This window comes from Fistularia commersonii, chromosome 20 (genome assembly GCF_037954325.1).
Source record: "Fistularia commersonii isolate RoL2024-O1a breed Wild chromosome 20, RoL_Fcom_v1.0, whole genome shotgun sequence".
NCBI classification, from domain to species: domain Eukaryota; kingdom Metazoa; phylum Chordata; class Actinopteri; order Syngnathiformes; family Fistulariidae; genus Fistularia; species Fistularia commersonii.
In genome coordinates this window covers 8,201,085-8,226,964 of record NC_141303.1, presented here as the reverse complement: position 1 = coordinate 8,226,964, position 25,880 = coordinate 8,201,085, and the positions used below count along the sequence as shown (strand labels likewise).

The following is a 25,880-nucleotide window of genomic DNA, read 5'->3' as shown; positions in this document are numbered from 1 at the left end:
CAGCCTCAGTATAATGAATGGTACTGTCAGGAATGTGAGTTAAAAGGATGGACCAGAACAAACATGTTGGACCCAGGACGAGTGGCTAATAGCATATGGGAATGTAATTCTTTTTGCCTGTGATAAACAAGTTTTTTTTTTCTTTTTGAGAAAAAACACACCTAATGTGAAAAACATAAATTGACTGCAACTTGACTGAGATACAAGCTGTGCTCTTTGGTTAGTTACCTCTAAAGTCTAAGGTATCTAATGATGCAGAATTCTCAAACTTTGAATGTAAGCTTAATATTTTTAAATAAGTTAAAAGGCATTAGTGTAGAAACTCGGAGGCTATAAGTTTCTGTTCTTGTGAAGTTCTAATTTTAGAAAAGTACAGATGTATTTTTTGTAAAGACAAATGAAAGCGTTGCAAAACAGGTTTAATCCATGTTCATAGACGTGTCAATGGCTTTTGGTTTTCCTCAGCTCTCTTTTTTTATTCTACATGCTCAAAACTCATCCAAACTATGTATATATTTATTTATTAACATACATCCCATATTTTGTTGCTGATGAAATAGTACATATGATGTACAAGAAATGTGCATTATTATCCCAATTCAGTGTCTTACAGCAAACTGAAGATAAGACATATTACCAATCCAAACCATACTACACATGGTAATCGAATCAGTAACTGATACCAGTAAAATTAGAATTTTATGAGATATACCATAATTCAGCTCCTTGATTCACATGATTAGAGAAGAGAGAGAGAGAGAGGGAGAGGTGATTCCTAAAGGCTTCTACATGCTCCATGAGAAGTTAGAGCTGTTGTTGCTCACTGGGCCACAGGAACAAAATGAAGCTATTGTGTTCCCACAGCGCAGGGTCGGCAGTTCTCGCAGCTTGTTCTTGACACATCATCTGTGCAGAAATTTACTTGTGTGGCGTCCTGGAACTATTGTGTGATGGGTCATAAATTTGAAGTGGGCGTAGGTAATGCAGAAAAGCAGAGGTGCTTTGATTCCTGCTTTTGCGCTGGTGTGAAAGGTTACACAGTGCTTGATAGTTTTGAGGATGAAAGGATGAAGTGTGAAAATCTCTAACACGTCTAGTTGGACATACAGGCATGCAAATGGCCAGTAATTTTTGGAAAGATGTAGCCCTAACGTTTTGCACAAAGGAGAGCATCTGTCACAAAATATGTTGATATGTGTTGCGTCAAATGCACAGAGGCCAAATGGCATGCACAGATAAAGTATCTTGTCGGTAGGAAATCTATCCCAGCACAGTGCACCTCATTGTAGCAACTCAATGCTCACATTTACATTCAGCTCAAAATGATCCACAGCATGACTGTTTAACTCTCTGCCATTGTCAACGAGTTGTTGCTGCATGGTTGTTGTTTCTGTCAGATTCCTTCGATGATTAACGCATGTGACGTGTGGTCGGGGCCATGAAGACTTCACCAGGGTTCTGCTGCAGAGTTTTTCGCAGTCTGAACTGTCAGGGTTAGAAAAAAAAAAAGGTTGGTCTGGTTCTTGAGCCCTGGGAGTGAGAACGAAGTTCTTTCTTGAAGAGAATATCGAGGCGGTCAGTGTATTTGTTCTAGCCCTGTTGGCTTATAACCCCCTTCATGCATGAGACTGAACGCTTTTATGCTTCCCGCCTTTACTCATCACCTTGAGTGATGAGTCCTACAAATGCTGTGACTGTCACAAAGAGGGGCTTATAACACACTCCTTGAGAAGAGATGATGTAAAAAGGTGATAGCAGGAGAGGGGGTGTTGTAACATACCAGCACCTGTTAAGCAAACAGTCCTTTAGCAAGCTGCATAGGTTTAACTCTAAATATGGTTTTGCAGCCGTTTGCTCTGGTTATAGTTAAAATGGAACTCAATTGCAGACAGAGCAGCCATTTCTTCAGTGTGTGAGAGCCCTCTGTACCCAAAGATTAAATGGAGTCTGAGATGGATCAATTTTGTCTGTATACATATCTGTATAACAATCCCGCATAGTAGTTTGAAGGCTCCCCTGTTTTCAATAGCTAGTCATTGGATATGCCTCTTTGTCATTTGATATTATGCAGTGGGTTTTATGACATCTTCTCTAAAAACAGCCACATTCTTAAGCCAAAAATGACACTAGGAGAGCAAAGACAGCTCACCAATGCAGCAAACTTGCAATTTGGACAGCTTAACAATGAAAACCAACTTCAAAATTGTCTGGCTTTAGAGAGCGGCAATGCCAGCACTGTTTAATGACTCCGTTGTCAATGTTTGTTGAGTGACAGGCAACAATCTGTAGAAGCGATATTGCTAATAAGTTTGATGTGAAAGTTCGCAAGAACTATAAACTTCTTCTTTCTCAAAAGAGCTTTAAAGGTTTGGCTTTTAATGATAATCAAACCCAGGAATAATAGCCCATTTGTCATGTGGTGTTTTAGCCAACCTCTTGGATGTCAGATCTCCCCCTGTCATCACACATCTGAAACCATCCCGAATAGATATTGTGTCAATTATAACTTTGTAATCGTATCACGTTTTGCAAAATATGGTGCTCCAATATTTGTCAATAGTGTTTTGGTGGTGAAGCAACTTGATGGCCAATCACTTATAAAGTGATTATAGTTTTAACATTCAAATCCTTGTTATGTGTCTTTCAACAGTATCCCATAACATTTTTTCCTAGTCCTCTGTTTTGATTTAACAGGAATCAATATTAAATTCAGCTCAGTTATTTTTACAGATGACTTTTGGTTTTTTAAAACCACATAAGGAATAGATGTCTTAATGCCACACAGTTAACAAATTTGGTGGTTGGGGAAAAAAGCATAGCATTATATGATAATATACTTCAGCAATCACTATTATATCAAATTATTTTACTAAACATCTCTAGATGTTTGGTTGGTTTATGAAAAACCGTCCTAAAGGTACAACTTCAGCAATTGCTTTGGCTACTTCAATTTCAAAAGGTTATCTTTGAAGTCAAGGGATCAAAATCAGCAATGTCTTTTAAAAATTGAAATTGGTCATATAATATTATCAAGGTATGTTTTTTAAATAGCCATTAGATGAAATTAAATGTTTTTCAGTCATGCCCAGCTGGAAAAGCAAATCCCACAGATTTACTATTTCACTTTTCACAAACGGCTCCACATTCTAACCCCTACCCATTTTTTTTTGTTTGTCATCACATTGTGTGTGATGGGAGGGGAAACAGTTACATCATCTAAAACGATGTTAGTCATCCTTTCCAACACAACACCAAGTAACTGTTTTGAATTCTGATCAACACTTTAACAGTTCCAAAGTATACTTTTTTGATTTTTATCCACCTTTACATACAAATCTGCTGTTACAGATAGTTGATAGATGGTGGACTGGTTTTCCCTCTCCAAACTCCAGATGTTCTATCCTCTTCTCACCCCACAGCTGCCGGAGTCAGTTGCCCACAAATCATCCCTTGTCCAGACACCAGCCCACACCCAGAGCATTTCTAAGTCGGATGTGGGGTGCAATGTCAGACCACTTCATACAATTCCATCTGCACACCCACACTTTTCGTCTTCTTTTCCTTTCGTCTTTTCCCTTCAGAGGTCGCCACAGCAAATGTACCTTCTCCATCTAACCCAATTGTTTGTATCCTCTTCTCTCACCATCTAACTTCATGTCCTCTTTCACCATGTTCATAAATCTTCTCTTTGATCTTCATGCCTGCTCCTGCCTGGCAGCTCCAATCCCAGCGTTCTACAAATTCTACCAATATTCACTATCCCTCCTCTGTACATGACCCAACCATCTCAGTCTGGTTTCTCTGACCTTCTCTCCAAAACATCTAACATCTAACATGCTGTCCCTCTGATAGACTCATTCCCGATCTTATTCATCCTTGTCAGTCCCAAAGAGAACTTCAACATCTTTATATCTGCTACCTGCAGCTCTGCTTCCTGTCTTTTCTTCAATGCCACCGACTCCAAACCATAAAGCATTGCTATAGCATTGCAATAGTCACCTCTTCTACCCATCCCACTCTATATTCAAGTACTCTTTCCAGCTTCCCATCACTCGTCAATGCATCTGTCAATGCATTTCCCACTCTATCCTTTGTCACTGTATCTGCTGTACATCCTTTCCATCTCTCTGTTTTGCTAACTTGTATAAATCATTCTCTCCCTCCTTACCGTTCAATTTAGCAAGTCATCATACTCCCTTTGTCATCCTAAAAATCATCATCCTATGGTGACTGGCTACCACTACTTTGTAGCCACTGATCTGTTTCAGATTACATCATCTATACAAGATGTAGTCTACCCTCATGCTCCGACATCTGCTCTTGTAAGTTACCCTGTGTTCATGATTCCTATCCTGGACACCGAACCTGTCCATCACTTCTTCATCCCCTCTATTGCCTGCACCAACATGTCCTTTGAAGTCTGCACAAATTACCACTCTCTTACCTCAGGGGATATTCTGTATTACTTTATCTATCTCACTCCAAACTTTCTCCTTCTCCTCTAACTCACATCCCACGTATGGGGCTTAGTCACGAACAACATTGAGCATCACACCTTCAACTTCCCGTTTCAGATTCAACAGTCTATCTGACACTCTTTTCACATCTATAAAGTTGCTAACAAACTCCTCCTTCAAGATAACGCCTACTCCATTTCTTTTCCTGTTAATACCATGATAGTACAGTTTAAAACCTGCATCTAAGCTTCTAGCCTTGCCACCTTTCCACCTGGTGTCCTGGACACACAGTATATCCACCTTCCTCTTCTGCATAATGTCAACCAACTCTCTAGCTTTTGATGGTTTCTCCTGGTTTGACGCACATTGGCCCAATTTCCACCGGTACCCTTTAAGTTATCGTAGTATTCGTAGGTTCAATTTGCATATTTTGTTTTGGCACAAGTTTTATGACAGATGCCCTTCCTGATGCAACCCTCTGCATTTATTTGGGCTTGGGACCAGCTCGGAGAGACACAAGCTTGTGCCCCCCTGAGGCTGCATTTCACACTGACGTTCTTAGACAGCCCAGTAGCAGGAATAGTTTCTTCTTTACCTAAAGCTATGTGTTTTCTCTACTAGCGTAACGTTACTGTCTCGAACTAATGCCAGGAGAAAAATCTCAGTTATATACACACACACGAAAGCATTTGCTTACGTGTTACGAATGTCACCTGCACAGCTTTGTTAGGGTGTATCAGAGTTATAAATTCAGGTTTTTGGAGGGTCTTGGAAAGCTGGATTTATTGTGTCTGCTATAATGAACCAGTTAATCCATCACTGTTAACACTTACTGGACTGGCCCTCTTGCAGCCAAGAGATTATACAATCAGAAGTGAATCTTTATTTGGCATTCCTTTGGCTTTTTGTGATTAAAACATCCTATTGTGTCATGAAAGCCAACTGTCTGTCAATGTTTATAATTGGGGAAGCACATGTGTCTGTTCAGGGAACGTGCCTTCGGTGAATCTGTCATTGTGAACCCTGTGCCTGGACAGAGGAGATTTCTTAAGGAAAGTAAATGAGAAGAACCAGAGGAGTTAAAGTGGACTTTTGAGTGGGAACTTGTGTTTTTTAATGATGACATGTTTGAGACACTATATGAAATCACCCTTTCATAACTCAGTTAAACTCTGTTTTGTATTATTTGGTTGTCATGGTTTGTTTTGGTCCTGTTTTTTAAATCAACTGCATGCATGAGTATGCATGCTAATGTGTGTTGACTCTGACTTGATGCCCATCCCTGAAGAAGACGCTATGCCCTTGTGTGTGTGTGTGTGTGTGTGTGTGTGTGTGTGTGTGTGTGTGTGTGTGTGTGTGTGTGTGTGTGTGTGTGTGTGTGTGTGTGTGTGTGTGTGTGTGTGTGTGTGTGTGTGTGTGTGTGTGTGTGTGTGTGTGTGTGTGTGTGTGTTACTAGTGCTCTCACTCACAGTGATCCATTCATATGTGGTGGCCTGGCACCCAGATATGGAGTCTGGTTGAGAAAGACAGAGACTGAGAGAGACTGTTTGGGCCCTGCACAGTGACTCAATGCTAGCTGTCTGCCTGGCACAGATTAGATCAACACTGATGAATATTCAACAATTTGCAATCCCAACTATGGTCTACAATGGTCTACATTTTTTAGAGCAATGCAAGAGTTGGAAGTCAGTGATCTCCTGCACATTCCGCAACAGAACTTGCTCAACATTCTGCAAAAAGATAAAGAGCTTTATTTGAAGAATTCCTTTTTTTTAATGTACTCATCAGAGATGGATTCATGCATTCACTGAAACCAAGATTAGTTGATTTTATTATATTTTATTTATCTATTTCTAATGTCAATCCATTGTTTAATTTTGAACCAAGCAAGAAATAGCAACTGATGGAGCAAAGTTAACATGTGCACCCTCAAGATGGACTCCTGCTGACTGGTGTTCACTGACATGTTTCCTCAAAACCCTTTCTGAAGTCATAACACAAATAATATTTCCAAAAGTAGAACATAGAGGCCAGTTAAGGGCATTATATTATAATAGTTTTTTTTTGTCTTGTTTTTTTTTTTTGTTAGTAGAACTGTTTCCTCCCTCAACCCTAAACACACGTTGATTACACAAAGACAGGAACTGTGTTGATTTAAACTGAAGTTAACCGGAAAACAGTGTTTAGTTTAGAGAACGTGTTGAATGTCTGAGGAGGTAAAGGCCATTTATGATATAAGCGTTAACAAAGACAAAACCCAGAATCAAACCATGATCTGCTAAAGACACTCAATGGATTGCACTGCATAAGAATGACCAGATAAACATAATTTTGATAATTTTTGGTTGTTTATCTTTAGTCTTTTTTTGGCTTCTTTCAAGAGTGCCAGCAAGAGTGTTAACAGTTCATTTCATTGTAGAGACGTGTACATTTAGATTTTTTCTGTCCGTTTGAATTGCAACCTTTTTAGTTGTAAACTTACCAAGCATCTTTGAACTGTATTTTAATGCAGCACTGATTATTGAATTAGTACAATGAAGATGTGAAGACCTCAATGAAAAATTGTGTGGGTGATTTATATCACGCTGCTACACTGCCATTTCAGGTCTACCAAAACATATGCTTACCATTTAATTTACACCACTAATTGTAAGTGTATGTGACTTTGGTTTTAAAATGCAGTCTCGGGATTTAACTAGAGGTTTTTCACAATGATACTGTATATGTTCACATGGGGGGGATTAAGGATTTCAATAGAGAGGAGAGACAGTTTTATTTTTCATCTCTTGAAAGTGGAATTTGATGTTAGCTATAGTTAATTTATGTTCTCAATTGAAATTTTGTAGATTTTCTGTTATGGCTTCCTTAAGAACTGTCATGACACAACAAATGATGATAATGTGCTGCGATGTTTAACTGAGGTTTCCTTTGCAATTGCTCACTCTTCCAAGTGGTTCTAATGTAAGATAGGCTCGCATTCTTTACATTATTGTACATGCGTACAGACTGAGGGTTAAAAAGGCTGCTTTAATGACAGCTTTCTGTTGATTATATTGTTTTCATAATTTAATTTATTCTGTTTTTTCACTATTTATTAACCTTGCAATTGTATTTCTTCTCTCTATAGGATGGTTCTCTGGGCAACATAGATGACCTTGCACAGGAGTACTCAGAGTATTACAACACCTGCTTCAGTGACGTCAGTGACCGAATGGAGGAACTACGCAAAAGACATGTCTCTCAAGAGCTTGACATGGTGAGCACACCCTCAAAGCCTCATGGCCACAAACATACAGAAAAAAAAACATGCATAGATACAGGGTTTAGGCAAGTAGTCTTCACTCTTGAGTTAGACTGCATACCTTCAATTGCATTACGCTAATGTATTTTAGCTCATAGCTTTACACAAGGTCATTTTAAAATCCAGCAACTAAAAACAACCAAAAAAATCAAACCAAACTGATTAGTGCTCTGATCAGACTCTCAGCGGCAGCGGATGTTAATGCAGTACAACGAATCCTTTCAGGGAGAATTTCCTGCTTTTGCACAAGGATGCAGGATTCTGGGATGCCACTTTGGTTGTCTGCAAAAAAAAAAAGTTGTAGGAAGAAATGCTGCTGGTACTGCTATGATGGTTCAAATTTAGTTAAAAATATAGTTCAATGGCTGGACACATGGCCTACAAATCAAGTGCTCCCTTTCTTTCCGATCTCGTATTTCCTTTATGACTCAATAGTTATGAATTGAAATGATTCAAATCTGAACCTGAAAAACCTCTGCTGGTGTTTGAATGAGCTTTTTGAGTGCAGCCATGAATTTTTGGCTTGGTCTGCTCTGTATTGCAAGGAGAGAGAGAGGATTTCTCAAACTTTATTTTCATGCTTTGACGGTATCCACACAGTACAGCTAGTGTGGATGGTTTGCCTCTTCTTATAAGTGTGTTTGTGTGTGTGTGTGTGTCCATGGCTTGAGATCTATCATGTGCTATCATGTGGACTTCACAATAATACAAAATTACCTCTCGAAAAATTAGGACATAGGAAGTTTTGGATCCCTCAGAGATAAAAAATAGGAAGTAATTAGTACCCTTGTAGAAGAAACGAGGAAATGCTGACTGGGCCCGAGCCTGAAGCTCAGCACAGGAAGTCTATGAGTGCATGAAAAGTACGAGGCAAAGTGAGGGTGAGAAGAACAGAGGAGCAGAGAATGTAAAAGCCTGCAGCTGTCCCGCCACTCTGCAAAGTTTGGCAGTAAAATAGAAGAAGGAAAAACATGAAAGTAGGAGCATGGGGTCAGACAACACTTGATATAGAGCTTTTTAAGTGCAATGTCAACCCACGCTATTTGGATTCAACTTCACCTTGCAGTTCCATAGAGACCTTCTACTAAGATTATGTTTAGATAACCCATGTTTTCTAGCTAGTTTTTCCCTTCAGGCATTTATGTTTCTCCAATAGATATATGGAACATTCATGATCATGCAATTAACCCATCATGGATGAACCATGAGCAGTAGGCTGCCGTCCACCAGCACCAGGGGGGAAGTTAGGGGTTCAGTATCTTGCTCAAGAACACTTCGGCACACTAGGAGGAGCCAGGAATTGAACCAGGAATGTTCGGTTCCAAAGGCGATTGCTCTATTGGTCCAGCGCCACGCCGCCCCTCAATTTGGACCATAATCGTCTCAGATTCTCTTGGTGGTACTGTACTGTATTGTAGGACTAAATTGGAAAGCCTAAATACATTGTCTGTGCAATACGCAATTCTCATAGGGCCATAAATAGATATGAAAGGTCAAACATAATGTCTGAGCTCTGGAAGACATTTTGAAAGACCTTTCTCCTGTAAAGGTTACAGGAAGATCAAGCAGTAATCAAGGCCCCAGAAATCCTACTCCCTCTCCGGTCATTGTCTTTCTCATAGCCCTTACATCATGTATAGATCAGTTCTACCCTGTTTTGGAGGGGGGTTTAACCCAGATAGAAGAGGCTGAGTTCAGGATTGAAAAGTAGGTAGTAATGGTTCCTTGTTACAGTAGCTAAAGCCATATCTGTGGTTACTGTAGGTTTTTTTTTTTTAGTCTTGCTTTTCTGTTGATGCCTGACCGTGTTAAAATCTGCTATATTTTATTCATTTCATTTTTACATATACGTACCAAATACTCATTGTACTGTCAATCTGATTACAATTGCTAGTTTCTAATGACAAATTGACCAGAAAAGATAAACCAACAATTGTATACAAACTTGAACTCAGTCAAGAGGTTAGAATTCTCTGTTGTATGAAATAAGCAAAACAATAATATAATCAAACATAATTTCTGTGGAAAATACAATTTCACCATTTTCAACGAATTGCAAATTTCTGTAGCCGAAACAACTAAGACTGAATGATTACGTATTGTCACAATTTATTAAACAGCTGGCTCGAATAATGCTATTTTATTAATCACTCCTTTGTGATACAAGAAAAAAACAATTAATTATTTTAGCAAAAATATTAGCCATCTAAATCGGCCGGCTGGGGAACTACTTATTAAACTTCTAGTGGTCTGACATTCAGTTTTTCCTGAAGAAGCCTCTTGGATGAGAAATGAACCATCTTCCAAGGAGAGAAAATCATGTCCAGTTGCTACAACGAGAAGATTTTGACAATAAATAATAATAAATAATTTTCCCCTGATTCACCACTTTGTTCCTTTGAGACGTCTAATACATGTGTTGAAGTTCACCTTCTTCCCTAACAATTATTTGTTTCAAGAAAATTATCCGTGCATGCTGGCTGTATGCTTCTAGAAACCCATGTTAGAAAGACCCAGTGTTTCGATTTGACTGTTAAGGTCAGTAAAGTGAAGAGCAGAAAGAAAGAAGAAGTGTGACTTTCTGTTCTCCACAGTTTTATCAAGGGAAATATCTGTCTCAAACCTGCTGTTTCATTTACTTAAAATGTCTGCTAAAATTTTTCAAATGTCCCAAAAGGCAAACCTTTTTTATTTTTGCCTCATTTGGGTGGACGTGGGTTTCCTCCTATTACGAGAAGAGATTCTCTCAGCAATGACGATCCATGTATCCAGTTCCTGTCTGACCTCAACCGAGTTGTTCCTCTAAGTCTTCATTTTAGCTGTTTCAATAGTAGTGACACAATGGGGTAAATAAACATCCCCTTTTGGTATGTGACCTATGGATTATAACTGCCTCCCATGGATTTTCAGCGCTCTTATAGACAATGACAGTTTGGTTGGCCCTCAGTCAGACTGATGTGGTGATAGGAATATATTGGGAGTTCAGCAAGTTAAAAACTGTGAATGTTCTTTTATTCATCGCAAAATATTCAGCCTTTATGTACTATATAATATATACTCTACCCAAGATCATTAATCCAGTTTAAATTAAATGTTGGCAGAAGAAATTAAAGACTATCCGAGAAAAAAGACATTCCACCGGTACACAAAGACATTCTTCTGTCAGGTTTTAAGTCCTCTGGACATCTTGTTGATTGGTCTGCCATCATACTTGACAAAACAGATAAAGTTGTAGTGGTTGGACAGTCATAAATGATGGTTATGGAAGGAATACTTTTCTTATTAGTTGCCTTCCATGTGTAATCTATTATATTTTGCTGAAGCCAAGGGTAAATATGCAGAAATATTGCAGCCTCTTGTGAATTGACATGTCTGGAAAAAGTCATGTTTATAACCACTCTACATTTGAGCTCACTCTTTCAACACATTCTGCGGCAGTTTTTGAACTGAATAATGTCATGTATTCATGTTTGTAGGGTGTACCTTAATTTTAACAAATGCTGTTAGATTGCAGTAGTATTTTAAGGGTGAGTTCACAGTATTTTAAGTTTTTTAATAGTTTTGCAAAATATTTCAGTTTCACCTTCATTGTTTAAAACACAAGTGTAAGACTGATGGATCTTCTGACCTCAGTACTGTTCAGCCTTGATTTTCTGATAAAGTAGTTAAACAGTCTGAGTTAGAAATTAAGAATGCTGTGTTTTATTTTGCCATGAGATGATAAACACTGTATTTAAAGGACTGATGTGAATATCTTGCCAAAGTAGGTCAGTTCAGCAAGGTTAAAACCACATACCTGAGTCTTGATGCTTATTTATTCTTTCAAAGCCTCAGTCCTTTGCCTAGAAACTTGTCAGGTTGAAGTACTGAAACAGAGGCCTTTGTTGCTATAAGATTACTTTCAAATGATGTTGGCATAGCTCCATTGTTGGCATAACCCATGAGTATGTGCTATATGTGTAATTTTTCTTTCATGATTTATTAGTCAGCATTGAGATCATTACTCTGTCATTGGAATTTGTAATAACTCTGGTATTTGTCTTGAATTAGTAAAACAATTATGATCCACATGGATTAAGAATGCGTCACAGTGCAGGCAAGTACTGACCTGTGCTGAAGGATAGGTATCACACACACAAATACAAATTAACTCGAGACGTAAATCAGAAGTGGTCTGAGGTGTTACTGAAAGGGTTGATGTTTTCCTGATAAGTGTTAGCAGCCTAGGCATCGAAGCCTCTGATATTTGCTGTTGAGTTCATATCTATGAGTCTTTAATCACATTGCCTGTGTGTGTATATTGATATTAACTGTTTTTAAAGACTTACATTGGGCTACTCAGGTTTGACTGTTCACACCTTTTTCAGTTTGCAACAGGTTTTCCAGCCTGTGCCTGTTCTTCCAAAAGCGCAGTCATACCCAACAATCTCAGTCTCGCCCACCCACAGTTTGCTCACCCTGCCAGTTGGCATACCTCCATGAAGACACCTGGTGTTACCAGGTTTTTCTGTATTCCCGCCTACTTTCATTCCAAAGTTGGCACTAACAGCCTCTTTTTTTTTTTTTTATGCATGCATTATGGTTTTGATGGTGTCAAATATCAGGCTCCCTGTCAGCTGATATTATGATCCACACTAGTCAAAGCTCACCTCTGCATGCATTTTCTCTGCCTTCCTTCTCTCTGCCTTCCTTCTCTCTACTTTATTCAATTCAGTCATGCACAGGCAATTTGAGTTCATATTTCATTTGCACACACAAACATTTAGGACATGTGCACAAAGGCTACAGAAATCCGGAGTGAAAGCACATGCACAGTCACACGCATACCAGCTCTGGGTAAGTAGGGCAGTATCCCAAGCTGACGCTACAAAGTTCATGTAAAGGATAGCATGCCCCCTCTGGGAGTCTGTAAGAGATCCAAGCTTCACACACCCACATGAAGACACCCCCTCAAAAGCATTGATTTGATATGCCCTTTAAGAAAATGTGTCAGCAGTGAAGCAGGTGACTTTTTCGCTTCTGCCTAAGCGACCTAAACCTAAGAGTACCTTGGGAAACCTTGACATGGATTTCCTATCCATATCTTGTGCAGTGAAAATTTTTTAGTTAGGGATTTGTGCTGCAAATCAAATAAGGTGGAGGTTGTGTTTGTTTTTCACTGATCTTTTTCCCTGTCAGAGATGCCATGCATAGGCAGGAGGAAAAGGAGCCTGGGAGGAACAGGGAGTTGCTTTGTTCTCTTTTTACTAACCTCTATCTGGGGACATGAAGGCGAGTTTTGTGAATCTGTAGATTTTCCTATTACGTTATTGTTTAAGATTATACATTTATGGATCGGTTTATGATGGGAATAAAATGCAGTGTCCAAAATTGCTGGTGTCAGTTGATATCTGTAGTTCCATTAGCAAAACAGGCATTCTGCTTTTGACTCCGCATTGCACGGAAACCATCGAAGAAGATACAATACTACAGCAGATCTCAAGTTAAGTCCTTAGATTGTAGCTAGTTTTGTTTATGGCGAGTTTTTGGGGAAAACTCAAATTATTATCAGTTTAGCGCAGTTGTGTGAAGAGTGCTGGCTGCAAAGCCAATTTTTGTTATTTGATTTTTGTTGTGTCTTTAGATCTGATGTTTGTACAAGAAAAGCACACACCTCTGATGTAGATTCCCCGTTGTCAACCTGGTCTTGTAATTAGACCACGTCCTGTTTTTCTGAAGATAAACAGTCTTCTTTTACAAGGATACCTGCTCCATGACTTATGGGATTTCTCTTATTTTTCCTGAGATTCACTTAGTCAGAGTCTTGACCCATGGCTCTGCCCTCTTCCACTACATCAGCCGAACAGACCACTGCTTCCAGGAGGGCTTGCAATACCAAAGATTAAAGAAAAGATACCTAGTTTGTCGCAGTAATATCTCTGCCATCTGTCTTCACTGTTGGGTGTAAGTTTGCGATGTCACTTTTAAGTACCTTGGCATCATGTATGCTCTTGTAATACAACCCAAAGGGTAATGTTCTATGTCTGACCAACTGATTTAAATATTTTGCCACTCAGTTATTCATATGTGCATTGGCTTTTCCAAAAGCTCAGATAAAGGACAAAGGTTAAATTTGGTGTCGTTTTGATTCGTAAGTGTAACAGACTTTCTGTCTGTAGCGGATATAAACCGTAGATTCACACTAATTTTTTGACTTTTCTCATACAATCAAATGTTTGGGTAGAATGGGTTAGAATGATACATATTTCTAACAAATATAATTTTTCCTCTATTTGCCCTCATCCCTCACCCAGATTACATAGGCTTTGCACATATAGAATGTAAGAGTTCTTGCCTTGTTCTACTTCTTAATAGATTATAATTAACATTTGCTAGATAGATTAATTATTGTGTTATCATCTACTTAACTAAATCATACGTAATACTTATTTGTGTAGTTGATGGGTTGACACAGGAAGTCACACTTTTAAAGCCACACAGTGAACAAGTCCAACTTCTGCATTATAACACATTGTTATTCAAGTTGAAATGGGAAGTGGGAAAACATTTTTTTCGGGACCTAACCAGTAACTGCCTTTATATTTTTCCAAAATATTCCCTAACTTGCCACATTTAGGCAAAGGATCACAGGTTTCATGAATTCTATTAATTTTTACATGGTTTCAGTATGAACCTCTGTAATCCTTGGACACATTTAGAGAACTGAGTCCTTAGTCGGCACAGCAGGGATCTTAACCCGTTTCGATGGTAATTAACACCTGAGTGTACAAGATTTACATAGATTATGCAGGTAATCCCCGCAATTCAAATCTCAGAAGAACAAACTGTACCTCTCAAAACCTGTGCATCCAGCCAATTGCTTGTAACTACATGTTGGCTATAAAAAGATTTAATCTGAAGTTGCAGAACATGTTGTAATTGCTTGGTCCTCATTGTCTGACTGTATATTCAAAACATTTGGCTTGTTGCACAACTGTTTATGCCATGAAAGTAAAACAAAGCCAAACTTGTCGTTGGCACAGAGTAGGTCAGTAACATTTCAACTGTGGAATGAAGATATATTTTTACTTTCATCCTAGTTATTATTTTCCGATAATACCTATCTATAGAGTACACACAGATGCCAGGAATCTCGTTACACAGGTGCTTTTGTCATATCTTGTTGTATTGCCATAAGCTAGGAGTATACCGCCACCATCTAACAGCACTGAAAAGGCAGTGTATCAGGTATTGCCGGTTAGTACACCTGTGTCAAATCACAGGTTTGTTGGTGGCGTGCATGCACGTGCTCATGTTTGTTTTCCCTGACATTTAGTGGTGCCTACAAGAACCTTACTGAATAATGTTCTCTCAGCATGGGATAGTTGGAGATTTTTTTTCGACACGTCTCAAACTATCTGCAGTGACACATTTTCTTTGCTGCATCTTCTCAGTTTTGTTTTTTTATGTATTGAAAAGAATCTACGTTATTGTAAAAGACCACCAGATGTTTACATATGAAAATATAGTACCAGCACAGCTGAAGGAGTTTTATTTTCACTTGGGCCTCATCTGCTGCACTGAGTGTATTGGATTTTTACATATAATGAGAGTCACACGCCATTACTTTTATAGATTAAAATCAAAATGTGGGTCAACCCGAATCAAGTGGTGCTGAACCCAGAGAATACTATTAACATGCAAAAATAAATCAATTTGTAATTCCGTCATTCATGACAGTAAATATTTTGACCTTTTTCTTGTTTACAGGAATGATATTGTAAGTGTTATGAATAGATCTCTCACACAGATTTGTTTTTGTCTTCCAGGAGAAACAGGACCTAAACAACATCTCTCTGCAGCTCCGCACTGAAATCCAGGTAGAGGAAAGCACAAAAAACACTGAATATTAGAATTCGTATCATAATTCTGATACTTTGAGGATTGAGGACTTATTTAAATGTCACTTTGTAACTTCCTCTGCCCTCAGGAGTCATTGGGGTTCAGCAGCGCAGTGTCCACACCAGAAACAGATCGAAAGTAAGTCGTTTTTCTTCCACTTACCTCCTCCATGTGACATGTCATCTCATCCTGTGTGACCATGAAATATCTTTAGACTGAAATGTGTGTTTGTTGCATGTCAAAACAATGTGCCGCATCGCCTGCATCTGGATTTCATCAAACAATATACAGTATGTCTGCACACAGAATAATGAAGCGCATTAGGCTTTCCACATGTCTGCAGCTTAAAACAGAGGTAGACACATGGGAAACACACCTCGGCATGAGGTGTTTGCAGTGCCTCGTGCAAAAGGTCACCCAGCATATCAGTGGGTAGTAGAAGTTCCCAGGGATGAAAATTCTGATATTGATTTTCATTTTCTTTGGACCCTTTAATCACCTATATCATGGTCAGAACGGTCACATTTTATTCACGTAAAGGTCAGATTGACCTACTTTTCATTATACTCCCTCATGTTAGGGACATACTTTTTTTTTCTTGTTTTGTGTCTGAATTGTGCTTTTCTTTTATCACCAAATGTATGGAAACAAACTGCTCTGAAACAAAGTCGATGCATCTGTGCACTATTTTAACAAAGACAATAAAAGATTAAATAGATAAAGTAACTATCAAAAGATCAATTATAATCAGAATGACACTTTAAAACAATCTTGATATCTAGAATAATACATGTACCATAATTTCCGCGGGTCATTAAAAACCATTAAAAGTCATTAAATAGATTTAACAAACATGAATGCCTTAAATAGAATTAAAAAGCATTAAATTCAATGTCGCAAGGCATTAAAAATTTAAATACACTTGATGGGGGGGGCATTGTTATTTGTAATTTATTTTTAGTAGGCTATATACATATCTAATAATCTCGATCAGATTAGTGTAATAACCAGAGATGATTGACAGAGGGAACCCTTTAATTGTCTCTTCTTTATGGCTGCTGTTCTGATCGTGCGCAAAGTTACAATGCCAGACATTGAGTGTGGCCACAAAAAGGATAGTGTTGTGTCGGGAAAACGGGAAAATGTAATTTTCAACAAAAGCGGTTGGATGAAGGACTGTTCCGAGGCCGGATAAACCCCGTCAGTAGACAACCGGGTGAGGCGCTTTGTAGCATGTGCAAAAAAAATCTTTTAAACTTTGCGCAATGGATATCAGTGCAATTAAATTGCACATGCTATGAGGTGGTCAGAAGTGGCCGATTTTTTTTTTTTTTTTTAGTTTTTATTTATTTATGTTGCGAGGACTAGCAAAGTAATTGCTCCTGTCGCCGACACATCAGCTGCCTCTGCTCCAACCACTGTCGCAGCAGTGGAAGCAGGAAGACCAGCCATCTGAGGTGCTCTGGTGTTTGTGCAGTGCAGCACCTCTTATATCTGTTGAATGATAGTGTTTCCGAGCTGTTTCAGTCAATGTTTTCCATCTCTGATATTTCTAAATCTTTTACCTTTTGAAAGGACAACCAAGCTCTATTATAATATTTGGATTTGCCGCTCACTTTAGAAAATAACTGATTTCCACAAGAAAGTGGAGATCTGCAAAAAACAAAAAAAACTGTTGAACTGTGATCAATTCACCCTAAATAGAATATTTGTCATTAGGAAGTTTCCAGACGTTAGACACAGTTTATCTGCGTGCTTGCGTACACACACATACGTGTGTGTGTGTGTGTGTGTGTGTGTGTCAAGATCCTTTTGGACATTTCCTTGCTGTGGTAAAGGAAAACCCACTGGCTATTGGCTCCACTTGACCTGGTCATTCTGGCATGCTTTCTCTTTTTTTTCTGGCTGACTATGCTTCCTTCCTGCATTTGTGTCCAGCACTGGAGAGGGAGAGACGGAGGTGATGGCTAAATGATCAGAGCAAAGGAGCATGAAGAGAGTTAGAGAATGGAACTGGACTTGGGTGCGGTTCCATTTCATTGGTTCCTGTGACGCAGTGTCTTTGCTGTCATATAGCACTGGCTTCAGTTTTAATATACTTACTTCCCAAACAAATGAGCATGTATGAGATCACACACAAAATCCCCTGACTGAACATCAGAACGGTTTAATTTAGAGAGTTCATTTACAGTTGATCTGGCAAATGCTGAATAGTGTTTATTTCTAATGCCATTCAATAATACATTTTAAATGTGAAAGGCACATCACCTTTATTCCTAATTAGAAATAAAGTCTTTTTGAATTCCACTCTGTAGTGGGATTTACAGCTGTGCGGAGGAAAAAAGTGCTTCCTCACGGGGATATTTGACATTTTTTGGCTGGAGGGAGTTAACTGCACTGGCCAAACTCAAGGCAAAGTACACGTCTCTACTCTGATCCGATCAGTCTTTACAGACCTTGAAGTAAGAGCTGAGGGTTTAAATTAATTAAAAATAGTAATGTAGAATTAAAATGGGGGGTTTTAATTGGTTAACTTCATTTGTAGGATCAGTATCATCCCATGCATGGCAGATTCCCACCCCAGCAGTACTTCATATATACCTCAGGTAAAAAAAGGATTCTAGATGGATGTAAGATAATCTCCCAGGCAGTAAATAGGATTTAATTTTGCTTTTTAATGTAAATATGGCCTCTGTTCATTAGTTGTACTCTTGTCTATGTTAGCAGCAAGACGTTCTGCTGCATTTGTTTCTTGCTCTGAATTTATTTTATTCTAATATTGGCCCAGAGAGCATAAATATGGGGTAAATGTTGTCATCACTATGGTTTCACTAGGTAAAAGTAAAAATCCAGTTTCCAGTGACCTTGAAATCTCAGATCAAAATATTCAACAAATTTGATTCAGGATCAAACAAACAAAAAAAAAAGTGATTTTGAGTTTTCTGAAAATCACCCTCGCATTACCCCCCAACAGAATTCTGATGTTCATGTGACAGCCACGTGCAGCAGAGGAAATGCATACCACAGGCATGATCTCTTTTCCCATTGCTGTATATGTTGCACGGACAAAGGATGATAGGAAACAGATGCCGGTTTTCAAATGACGTCTCTGCTTCTCGTGAGAAGCCCAGGAGGAGCCTCTTACTGTGGTGCTCTCTCTACTCTTCCTGCTAGTCTGGTTTCTTTCTGTCTCTCAGTCTTAACTACGTTTGTGAAACTCCCTTTATTTAAATTTAAACCTATCACATTAATACATCTCTAATGGCACAGCTTCTGTATTCACCTATGGTAACCTCTGTCACATCCACAGTTTTCTCTGTTATTGTTCTTACACAAATACAAGAAAACACATTTCTGGTCTAAAATTACATATGAACTTTATTTTTCCTTTATGGAATGATTTGTAAGAGCAACATAAAAGGAGTGTATTATTGCTTTTGAGAAACTTTCTGATCACTAAAAGTGAAGTCAAAATGTGCAAATTTTCAAAAACGTGTTAGTAGAAATAAGTGTGAGTCCACAAGGACATGTGGTTCTGCTCAGTGTCCCTCTGTGCTTGTGTTTGCACTCGGACAAGTTCTATGTCCACTCCCATAAATAGCCACACACAGATATGAGCACATCCCTAATAAACTTTTACCCTCATGAGTCAGTGAGGATTATGACCATTTATTTTTAAGGCATGAAGATGTCCCTTAATTTACTTTTGCTCTCCTTTTGTTTTCTTAGCATAATAATTAAATGATTGCTTAATAATTTGGAAAGATGAGGACTAGTCTTTGCAGCTTCACCAGCAAAATCTAATGCATGCAAAATCCACCCACATTATTCCTCTTTGGACAAACACCTCATTGATAGCCTGTAGTTTAAATGATTACTTCATTAAAATATAAATATTTTTTTGCCTGTTACATTGCCTGTTGTCATTTTTTATCATGGTAATGGAATTCAGGCAAAGTAATTAAACATCTGCCGGCAGATTGATGGACAGGATCCCTCCATTTCTGGAAAACATTTAAGCGTAGCTTCACACACACATACACAAACACACACACACGCACACGGATACCCCCATCATCACCCCTCTGCTGGACAATAACACCCTGAGGAGATTACCCAGACTAGAGCTTGGGCTGTGCCCACCCTTGTCAATGTGTCCGTCTCCTTATCACATTGATGGCAGGAGGTGGGCACAGTCCTCATTATGCCCAGCTTGCAAGTGGCGATGATTGAAAACTCTCTTAGGACTGGAGGGTTCAAGCTGGGGACTTCCTGTTGTGTAGGGTGATTGATTGGTGGGTATTGTTACAAAGAGGGCAGAAAACATTATCCGTGAGGTTAACAACAGGGGTAAATGGATCTTGATGAAAGAGTTTATGTGCACAGGCAGAAGATACAAAGTGCTGATTACTAGCTCCAGAGATATGAGGAGAACCAGCTTTCACAAGTAATGATCAGATAAACATGTAAGCAGGTCTTTTTAGCTCAGTGCAGAACCAAAGCAGCTGTTTTTCAAACAAGTAACTTGTGTTCTCATTTTAAATGCATAAAAACATGCAGTTGTTTCTGGTATGATGTCATGTCATCACTGACTTCCTACATGAAGAACCAAAAGGGCCTGTTCCCTCTGCTCCTGCTGTGAACCCTGCCACCATCGCACAGGGTCACTGCCTGTCATTGTCTATACCAGAACACCAGAGATCAACTCACTCCAGGTGGCCAGCCCTACAACAGCCTATTGTCACAACGTTAACACACACATACACACACACACATCCATGTGTATATTTATGCTGAGCAAAGTAAAATTCACACAGAGCTGTGTCGTGCTACATCTCTGTCTTTCCTGGACAGCACCATAGTCACAAATCTGTAATTTATACTGCAACGGCTGTCTGTATGCAATTATCACTAATTTATTTTTTCCTCTCTTGTGGATAAATTATTTAGACATTAACTCTATAAAAAACCTCAAATATTACTCTGGCTTATTCCATGTATCTTATATAGGGGGAACTTTTAAGACATATCTGCCCCAATGGTTCACACAAAATCTTTCTCTTGAGGTGCATCCTCCTTTTACAGCTCAGACCAACCACAAAATAGTTTAACTGCCCTACATTATTTCTAAAAGAGTAAAGGTGGCCTGTTTTATATAATGCCTAAATTAATAACCTAGCTTCTTGTATAAATTAGATAAAATACAGTTCCCATCCCCCGCTAAATTCAAAGGGCAAAAGAAGAATAGAAATGGATCCCAAAGATCGAAGGTGAAACCAATTAAGTTGCCAAGCTGCAAGATCGCGTTATTGACACACTCTTTGAAATGTACCCAGGTTTATTTTTTAATGTATAAGTGTATTTATGTGTATGAAAGTGAATGTGCGCAGTAATGGAGATTAATTTATGGAGAATGCAGTAGGGGTACAGATCCGCCACAGAAAAGCTCCCATTGAATAAGTTTCTATTCGATTCTAGTTAGACTTAGCCTATCAGGGAGGGGGATGAGAAGAGGGGCAGAACCATACAGGCCTACATTCAATTAGCATCTCATTATGTCTCCATGGCAGCCAGGGCTTTAAGCTGCATGAAGATTTCCCTTTGTACAAGAGAAGGCTGCTGTATTTAAAAAAAAACAAAAAAACATATGCACACTAACACACGCATTAGTGCAGAGTAGAGGGAAGTGACCTGCAAACTTGGTTTTGATCCTGTCATGCAGTTTCACGTTTCCTTACCGACCATGACCTGTGCATGTTTAAACAGATGTATGACAATGTGAAAATGTCAAGACTGTGAAAGTTTGTCTACGTGCGCTTGTCAGTTAAAGGGCAATAAAAAAGAGGCAGTTATGTCTTTTACAGAGAAATGGTCTTAATATATATTAGAGGGTCTCTATGTTCTGTTTAGCTCATATAAAGCATTGTTATTGTCCTGTGCATATAGTTACCAATGGTGACAGTTACTTTTACATGTGTATGCCCATAATTAAATCTGTTCCACGGTATTTACAGACATAATCAGAACTCCTCTTTACTATATTCATATAGACAAAATTAATGAAAGAAGTAAATAAATAAATAAACAAGCTACTGAATCTCATCACCCTCCCCCGTTTTATATGAAGACCAAAATAGATAGCGATTGATGTGATTTCTCGTCTTCCTTGGAACAGCCAAGAACCAGCCACTACCAAACATGCAACTGAATTTGCTTGAAAATGGGACAAGACTGCCTATTCTTGAATTTTGATTGGAAGTTGTATGTGATCTATGTTCGAGACAATTTATTGTGTCCCCCAACCTCTGCTTATTCTGGAAGCTATATCACTATCAATATTATTTTTTTCTGTGCTCCTTTCCATCTCCCTCCTCTTCCATTCACCCTCATGACTACCCTCTGGAAGGAAATGGAAACAAACTCTCCAAGTGTGTCCTGTTTTGTTTTTTACCCCCACCCTCCTCCTTCCCTCTCTATTGGTTGATTAAGTGTTTTTCTCCTTGCACTGCCCTCTTCCTCTTCATTTGGTTGTCCTTTCTCCTCATTTATTTTAATATCTGCTTTTATTTGGTCCCTTTTTAATGGGTCCCTGTTACCTTTAGTTGACTCCCTTCTCCCTCTAAAACCTCTGGAGCTCTTGTCACTGTTACAATAATACCTCTAGTGTCTCCAAGTGGTGAACAGAAAAACTGCAGACCTCCTGTTGAAGTTGTACATTGAGAAACCTGTGCTGTAATGTGGAGCTGGAACATCATCTTTGAATATCAACTAAAAGTGTATGTTTTTTTTTTTTTTCCCCTTTTCTCTAGAATGCCTCTGCACAAATCCAGCTCTGAAGATGGATCTGGAGGTACATAGCAATCACTGGTGCTTTTCCATTTGTCAGATATGATAAAATAAAATACTTACCTGCAACTGAATATGTGCATAATAGGTAAATGGGACAATAAGAAGAAGAACAAATCCTTCTGGCAGAACTTTCGCAAGTCTCAGCAAAAACCTGCCATGAGGCAGGCATTGAAAGGTTTGTTGAGCGCTTTTTGGGTTGCAAATTTCAGAGGGATTTAACATTATATTTGACTGTTTTGGTTCTGTTATTCTCTCAGGAGAGGACATTGGATATGTAGCGAGCGAGATCACCATGAGTGATGAAGAGCGAATCCAGCTGATGATGATGGTGAAAGAAAAGATGATCACTGTAGAGGAAGCTCTAGCTCGGGTAGGACAACCATCGACTTCCAGCCTCATCTCTGGAATCCCTCTCAGTAGCTTCTCTGGAAAATCCTGACCCTCCCATATTTATACTGGATTAGTCTCCTTTTCCTCCATATTCCCACTGTTGATCTTGCTTGCTAAAGGAACTAACCATTACTAACCCCCACAAGACATTGCTTTTAAAACTTTGCCTTGTCCACTTTACACACACACACACACACACACACAAACTCCAGACGATGGGTGCTTCCAAAGGTGTATATGTTGGTATTCTAGGGTCTGATCTCTGGGAGTGTGTGTGGGTATTGCTGAGTTCATAAGTGCAAGTTTGATGTTCATAATAACTCAATAGCTCCATCTGTTGAGAGGATGGTTTGGTGCATAGTGGCTGTTCTGTCTGGGTGGACATGGTGGATAATCATCTGGCTTTCCTTGAATCCCCTTTCCTCCTCACTTTGATTTCAATTCCAATCAGTATTCGTCAAGCATTTCACCTCCTACATCTTCCCTGTTTATTTCTCTTACTCTATGTTGAATCAGTTTTTGCGATGCAGTGTGGTGCTTGGTTTGTCCATGAACATTGGAGTGCTGGATTACTCTCCACAACACAGATTTCAACAATCTACTTAAATCTTTCTGATGCCCCTGCAACCATTGATTATTTATTGGCCAGTAGTCTGATATCAGCTCTGTTTCTATGAATGGCAATGGATATACCAGACAATGATCTGCCTTTGTAGCTAGTTAAATATGATTTGTTTTGGCACCTGTATGTATTCCTCACAAGCAACAATTTATTATTTAACAATCATAATTCATATGTGTTCAGAGGTGTAGTGGACTACATCTATTTAATCTATTTAAAAATCCATTTCAATTTTTTTTTTCTATATGGATGTAAAATGTCTACAACCTTGAACCTCTGTGTGTACATTTTCTGCCAAAGTCCACAGGGAAGGTAATTCCCAGAAAATCAGTTGTTGAAAGTGATACCTTACTGAAAAATATAAGTTATTCATTTTTTTTCCAGCTCAAAGCTTAGTATGAAGTATATGTACTGACTTCTACATTAGTGGTTGAGTCACGGCACTGTGAATGTGTGTCCTTCTGTGTACATACACTGTGAATCCGCCATCTGAGTTTGTGGAGAGAGAAATAATGCTGGGTGAGAGTGGGTGGCCCCACCTGTTCCTCTGCCTATCTAAACTCTTCCTCTCCACGTAGCTGAAGGAGTATGAGCGCAGCAGACAGTCTAGCAGTACTGACACTGCAGAGTGGACTGATGGATCTGCACCCAATCTAAACCAGTCCTCAAACTGTAATGTAAGTACACCCCCTCCTCTTTACCCTGAAATCCCCAAACCGTCCCCTCGACCCTATCTCGCTTAACACTTTTCTCTCCACCACTCTGATCTTTCATTATGGTGTTCCATCCAAAAAAAAAGAAAAAGAAACTTGCGAAGGATTATAATCTCAGTAAATGTGTGTATGGGGGTGCATATTGTTTCAGCAAATGTAGGTGTCCCTCACTTTGGTTTTATTTCTTCAGCTTGATGTTACCATTGAAGACAATCCATCAATCTCATGTCCTCATTCAGAATGAATATATAATCTCTTGCCAGATTTTATTTTTTATAACATGAACCCATTTTATTCAGATTTCATCATTCCTTTTTTGTTCTTTGTTTGCAGCCTTTATTTCATCTGTTTACAAACTCCAATCTGCAATATTTACCGCATTTGCACCATGTCATGTACCCTGTTGTAAAATACAATGGGTTTTGACCATGTGGATCCTGGTCTATTGCTATCATCTTTTCCTTACGGTAAAGAGTAAGTTCTATCAGTGTGATCCCTCTGTTTTAACCATCAGATCATTGCTGTCAAAGATGCCTAATGGGATTTTTTTTTTCCATAAGGATATAATTTTCCTTTTGTTAATATCTAGACATCAGAATCAAAGCTGCTTTTGTTTTAGACTTGTCATATGGACATGTAGGCGAGTTGATTCACTCCCCTTTATATCTCTTGTGGTATCTGGTACATCTCAGCTGTGATTCTGCTGCTGGCGCTGATCTAGGCTGGTCTTGGCAATTCTTGTCATTTCCCAAGATGTAAAAGTCCTGGGCAGAAAGTTAATCTACCCCCAGAGCAGTTCTCTAATCTGTTCCAATCACAAATAAGCATATTATGATTTTAAGAGAATAAACCACAAGCAGGGTAAGAACACTGTGACACACACATCCATGTCAGTGATAACCAGACCCAATTTGCTTTATTTGCTTTATTTCCAAGCTAAAGCACAGAATAAAATTATATAGTCACTAACACCCATAAGGATTCCAGGTGTTAGAGTTCCACCAAAAACTTTCAAAACCCCTGGCTGCATGAGCCATATTTAGCAGTGATTTGCTCAGCTATAAAGTTTCTTGAGAAGGTCTTTCAGCATCCTCTGTTACCCCTGAGTGAGTCATGACTCTTGCAGTTATGACTGTTTTAAGGCTCTGTATAGCCGGAGTATTCTCAGGAACTTATAGTTCAGTGTTTGTTTGGAATTAATTAGCTTGCTTAAATATTTGTGCATGGGGCTGTATATGATGTTTGTCATGTTTGTTTTTCTTTTTAGAAATGTAGGTCACAGCAGCTTTCCACTAGTCTATTAATTGATTGATTTACATTTTACACTGTGGCCTCATATGGGAAATTTGTTTGGCAATGTCTTACACGTATGACATATCTTACACACTTTCTTTTTTGCAAGCCAAATTTATCCAACGACATAATTTTGTATTTGTAATATTACTATCATTTCTGCTACAAATGTCCAGATAAACAGGCCGAGTAGAAAAAGCTATTGACTTTCTCTGTCTTTTCAATGCAACCTGTCTTTGCCATGCTCTTATCGAAGCAGATGGGCCCTTTGACTATATTTGATAACTTGCACTTTGATTTATGAAGGGAATGAGATCTATGAATGAACCTATTAAATATATACATGTTTAAAGTTATTTACAATTTGGTTACAG

At 38.8% G+C, this 25,880-nt stretch overlaps 1 protein-coding gene across 12 annotated transcripts in view; it reads left to right on the top strand.

Moving 5' to 3' along the window:
* The window catches only part of sash1a (SAM and SH3 domain containing 1a), a 165,417-nt gene that overhangs the window by 113,066 nt on the left and 26,471 nt on the right, over positions 1 to 25,880 (top strand). For 10 of the 12 annotated variants that reach the window (XM_086167647.1, XM_086167637.1, XM_086167643.1 and 7 more), the window contains 7 exons: positions 7,585 to 7,713; positions 15,567 to 15,617; positions 15,728 to 15,777; positions 22,449 to 22,489; positions 22,574 to 22,663; positions 22,746 to 22,858; positions 24,079 to 24,177. In XM_086167647.1, the coding sequence (XP_086023773.1) occupies positions 7,585 to 7,713; positions 15,567 to 15,617; positions 15,728 to 15,777; positions 22,449 to 22,489; positions 22,574 to 22,663; positions 22,746 to 22,858; positions 24,079 to 24,177 (573 nt within the window). The remainder of the gene's footprint in view (positions 1 to 7,584; positions 7,714 to 15,566; positions 15,618 to 15,727; positions 15,778 to 22,448; positions 22,490 to 22,573; positions 22,664 to 22,745; positions 22,859 to 24,078; positions 24,178 to 25,880) is intronic. The other 2 variants (XM_086167636.1, XM_086167645.1) reach the window with 1 other exon arrangement.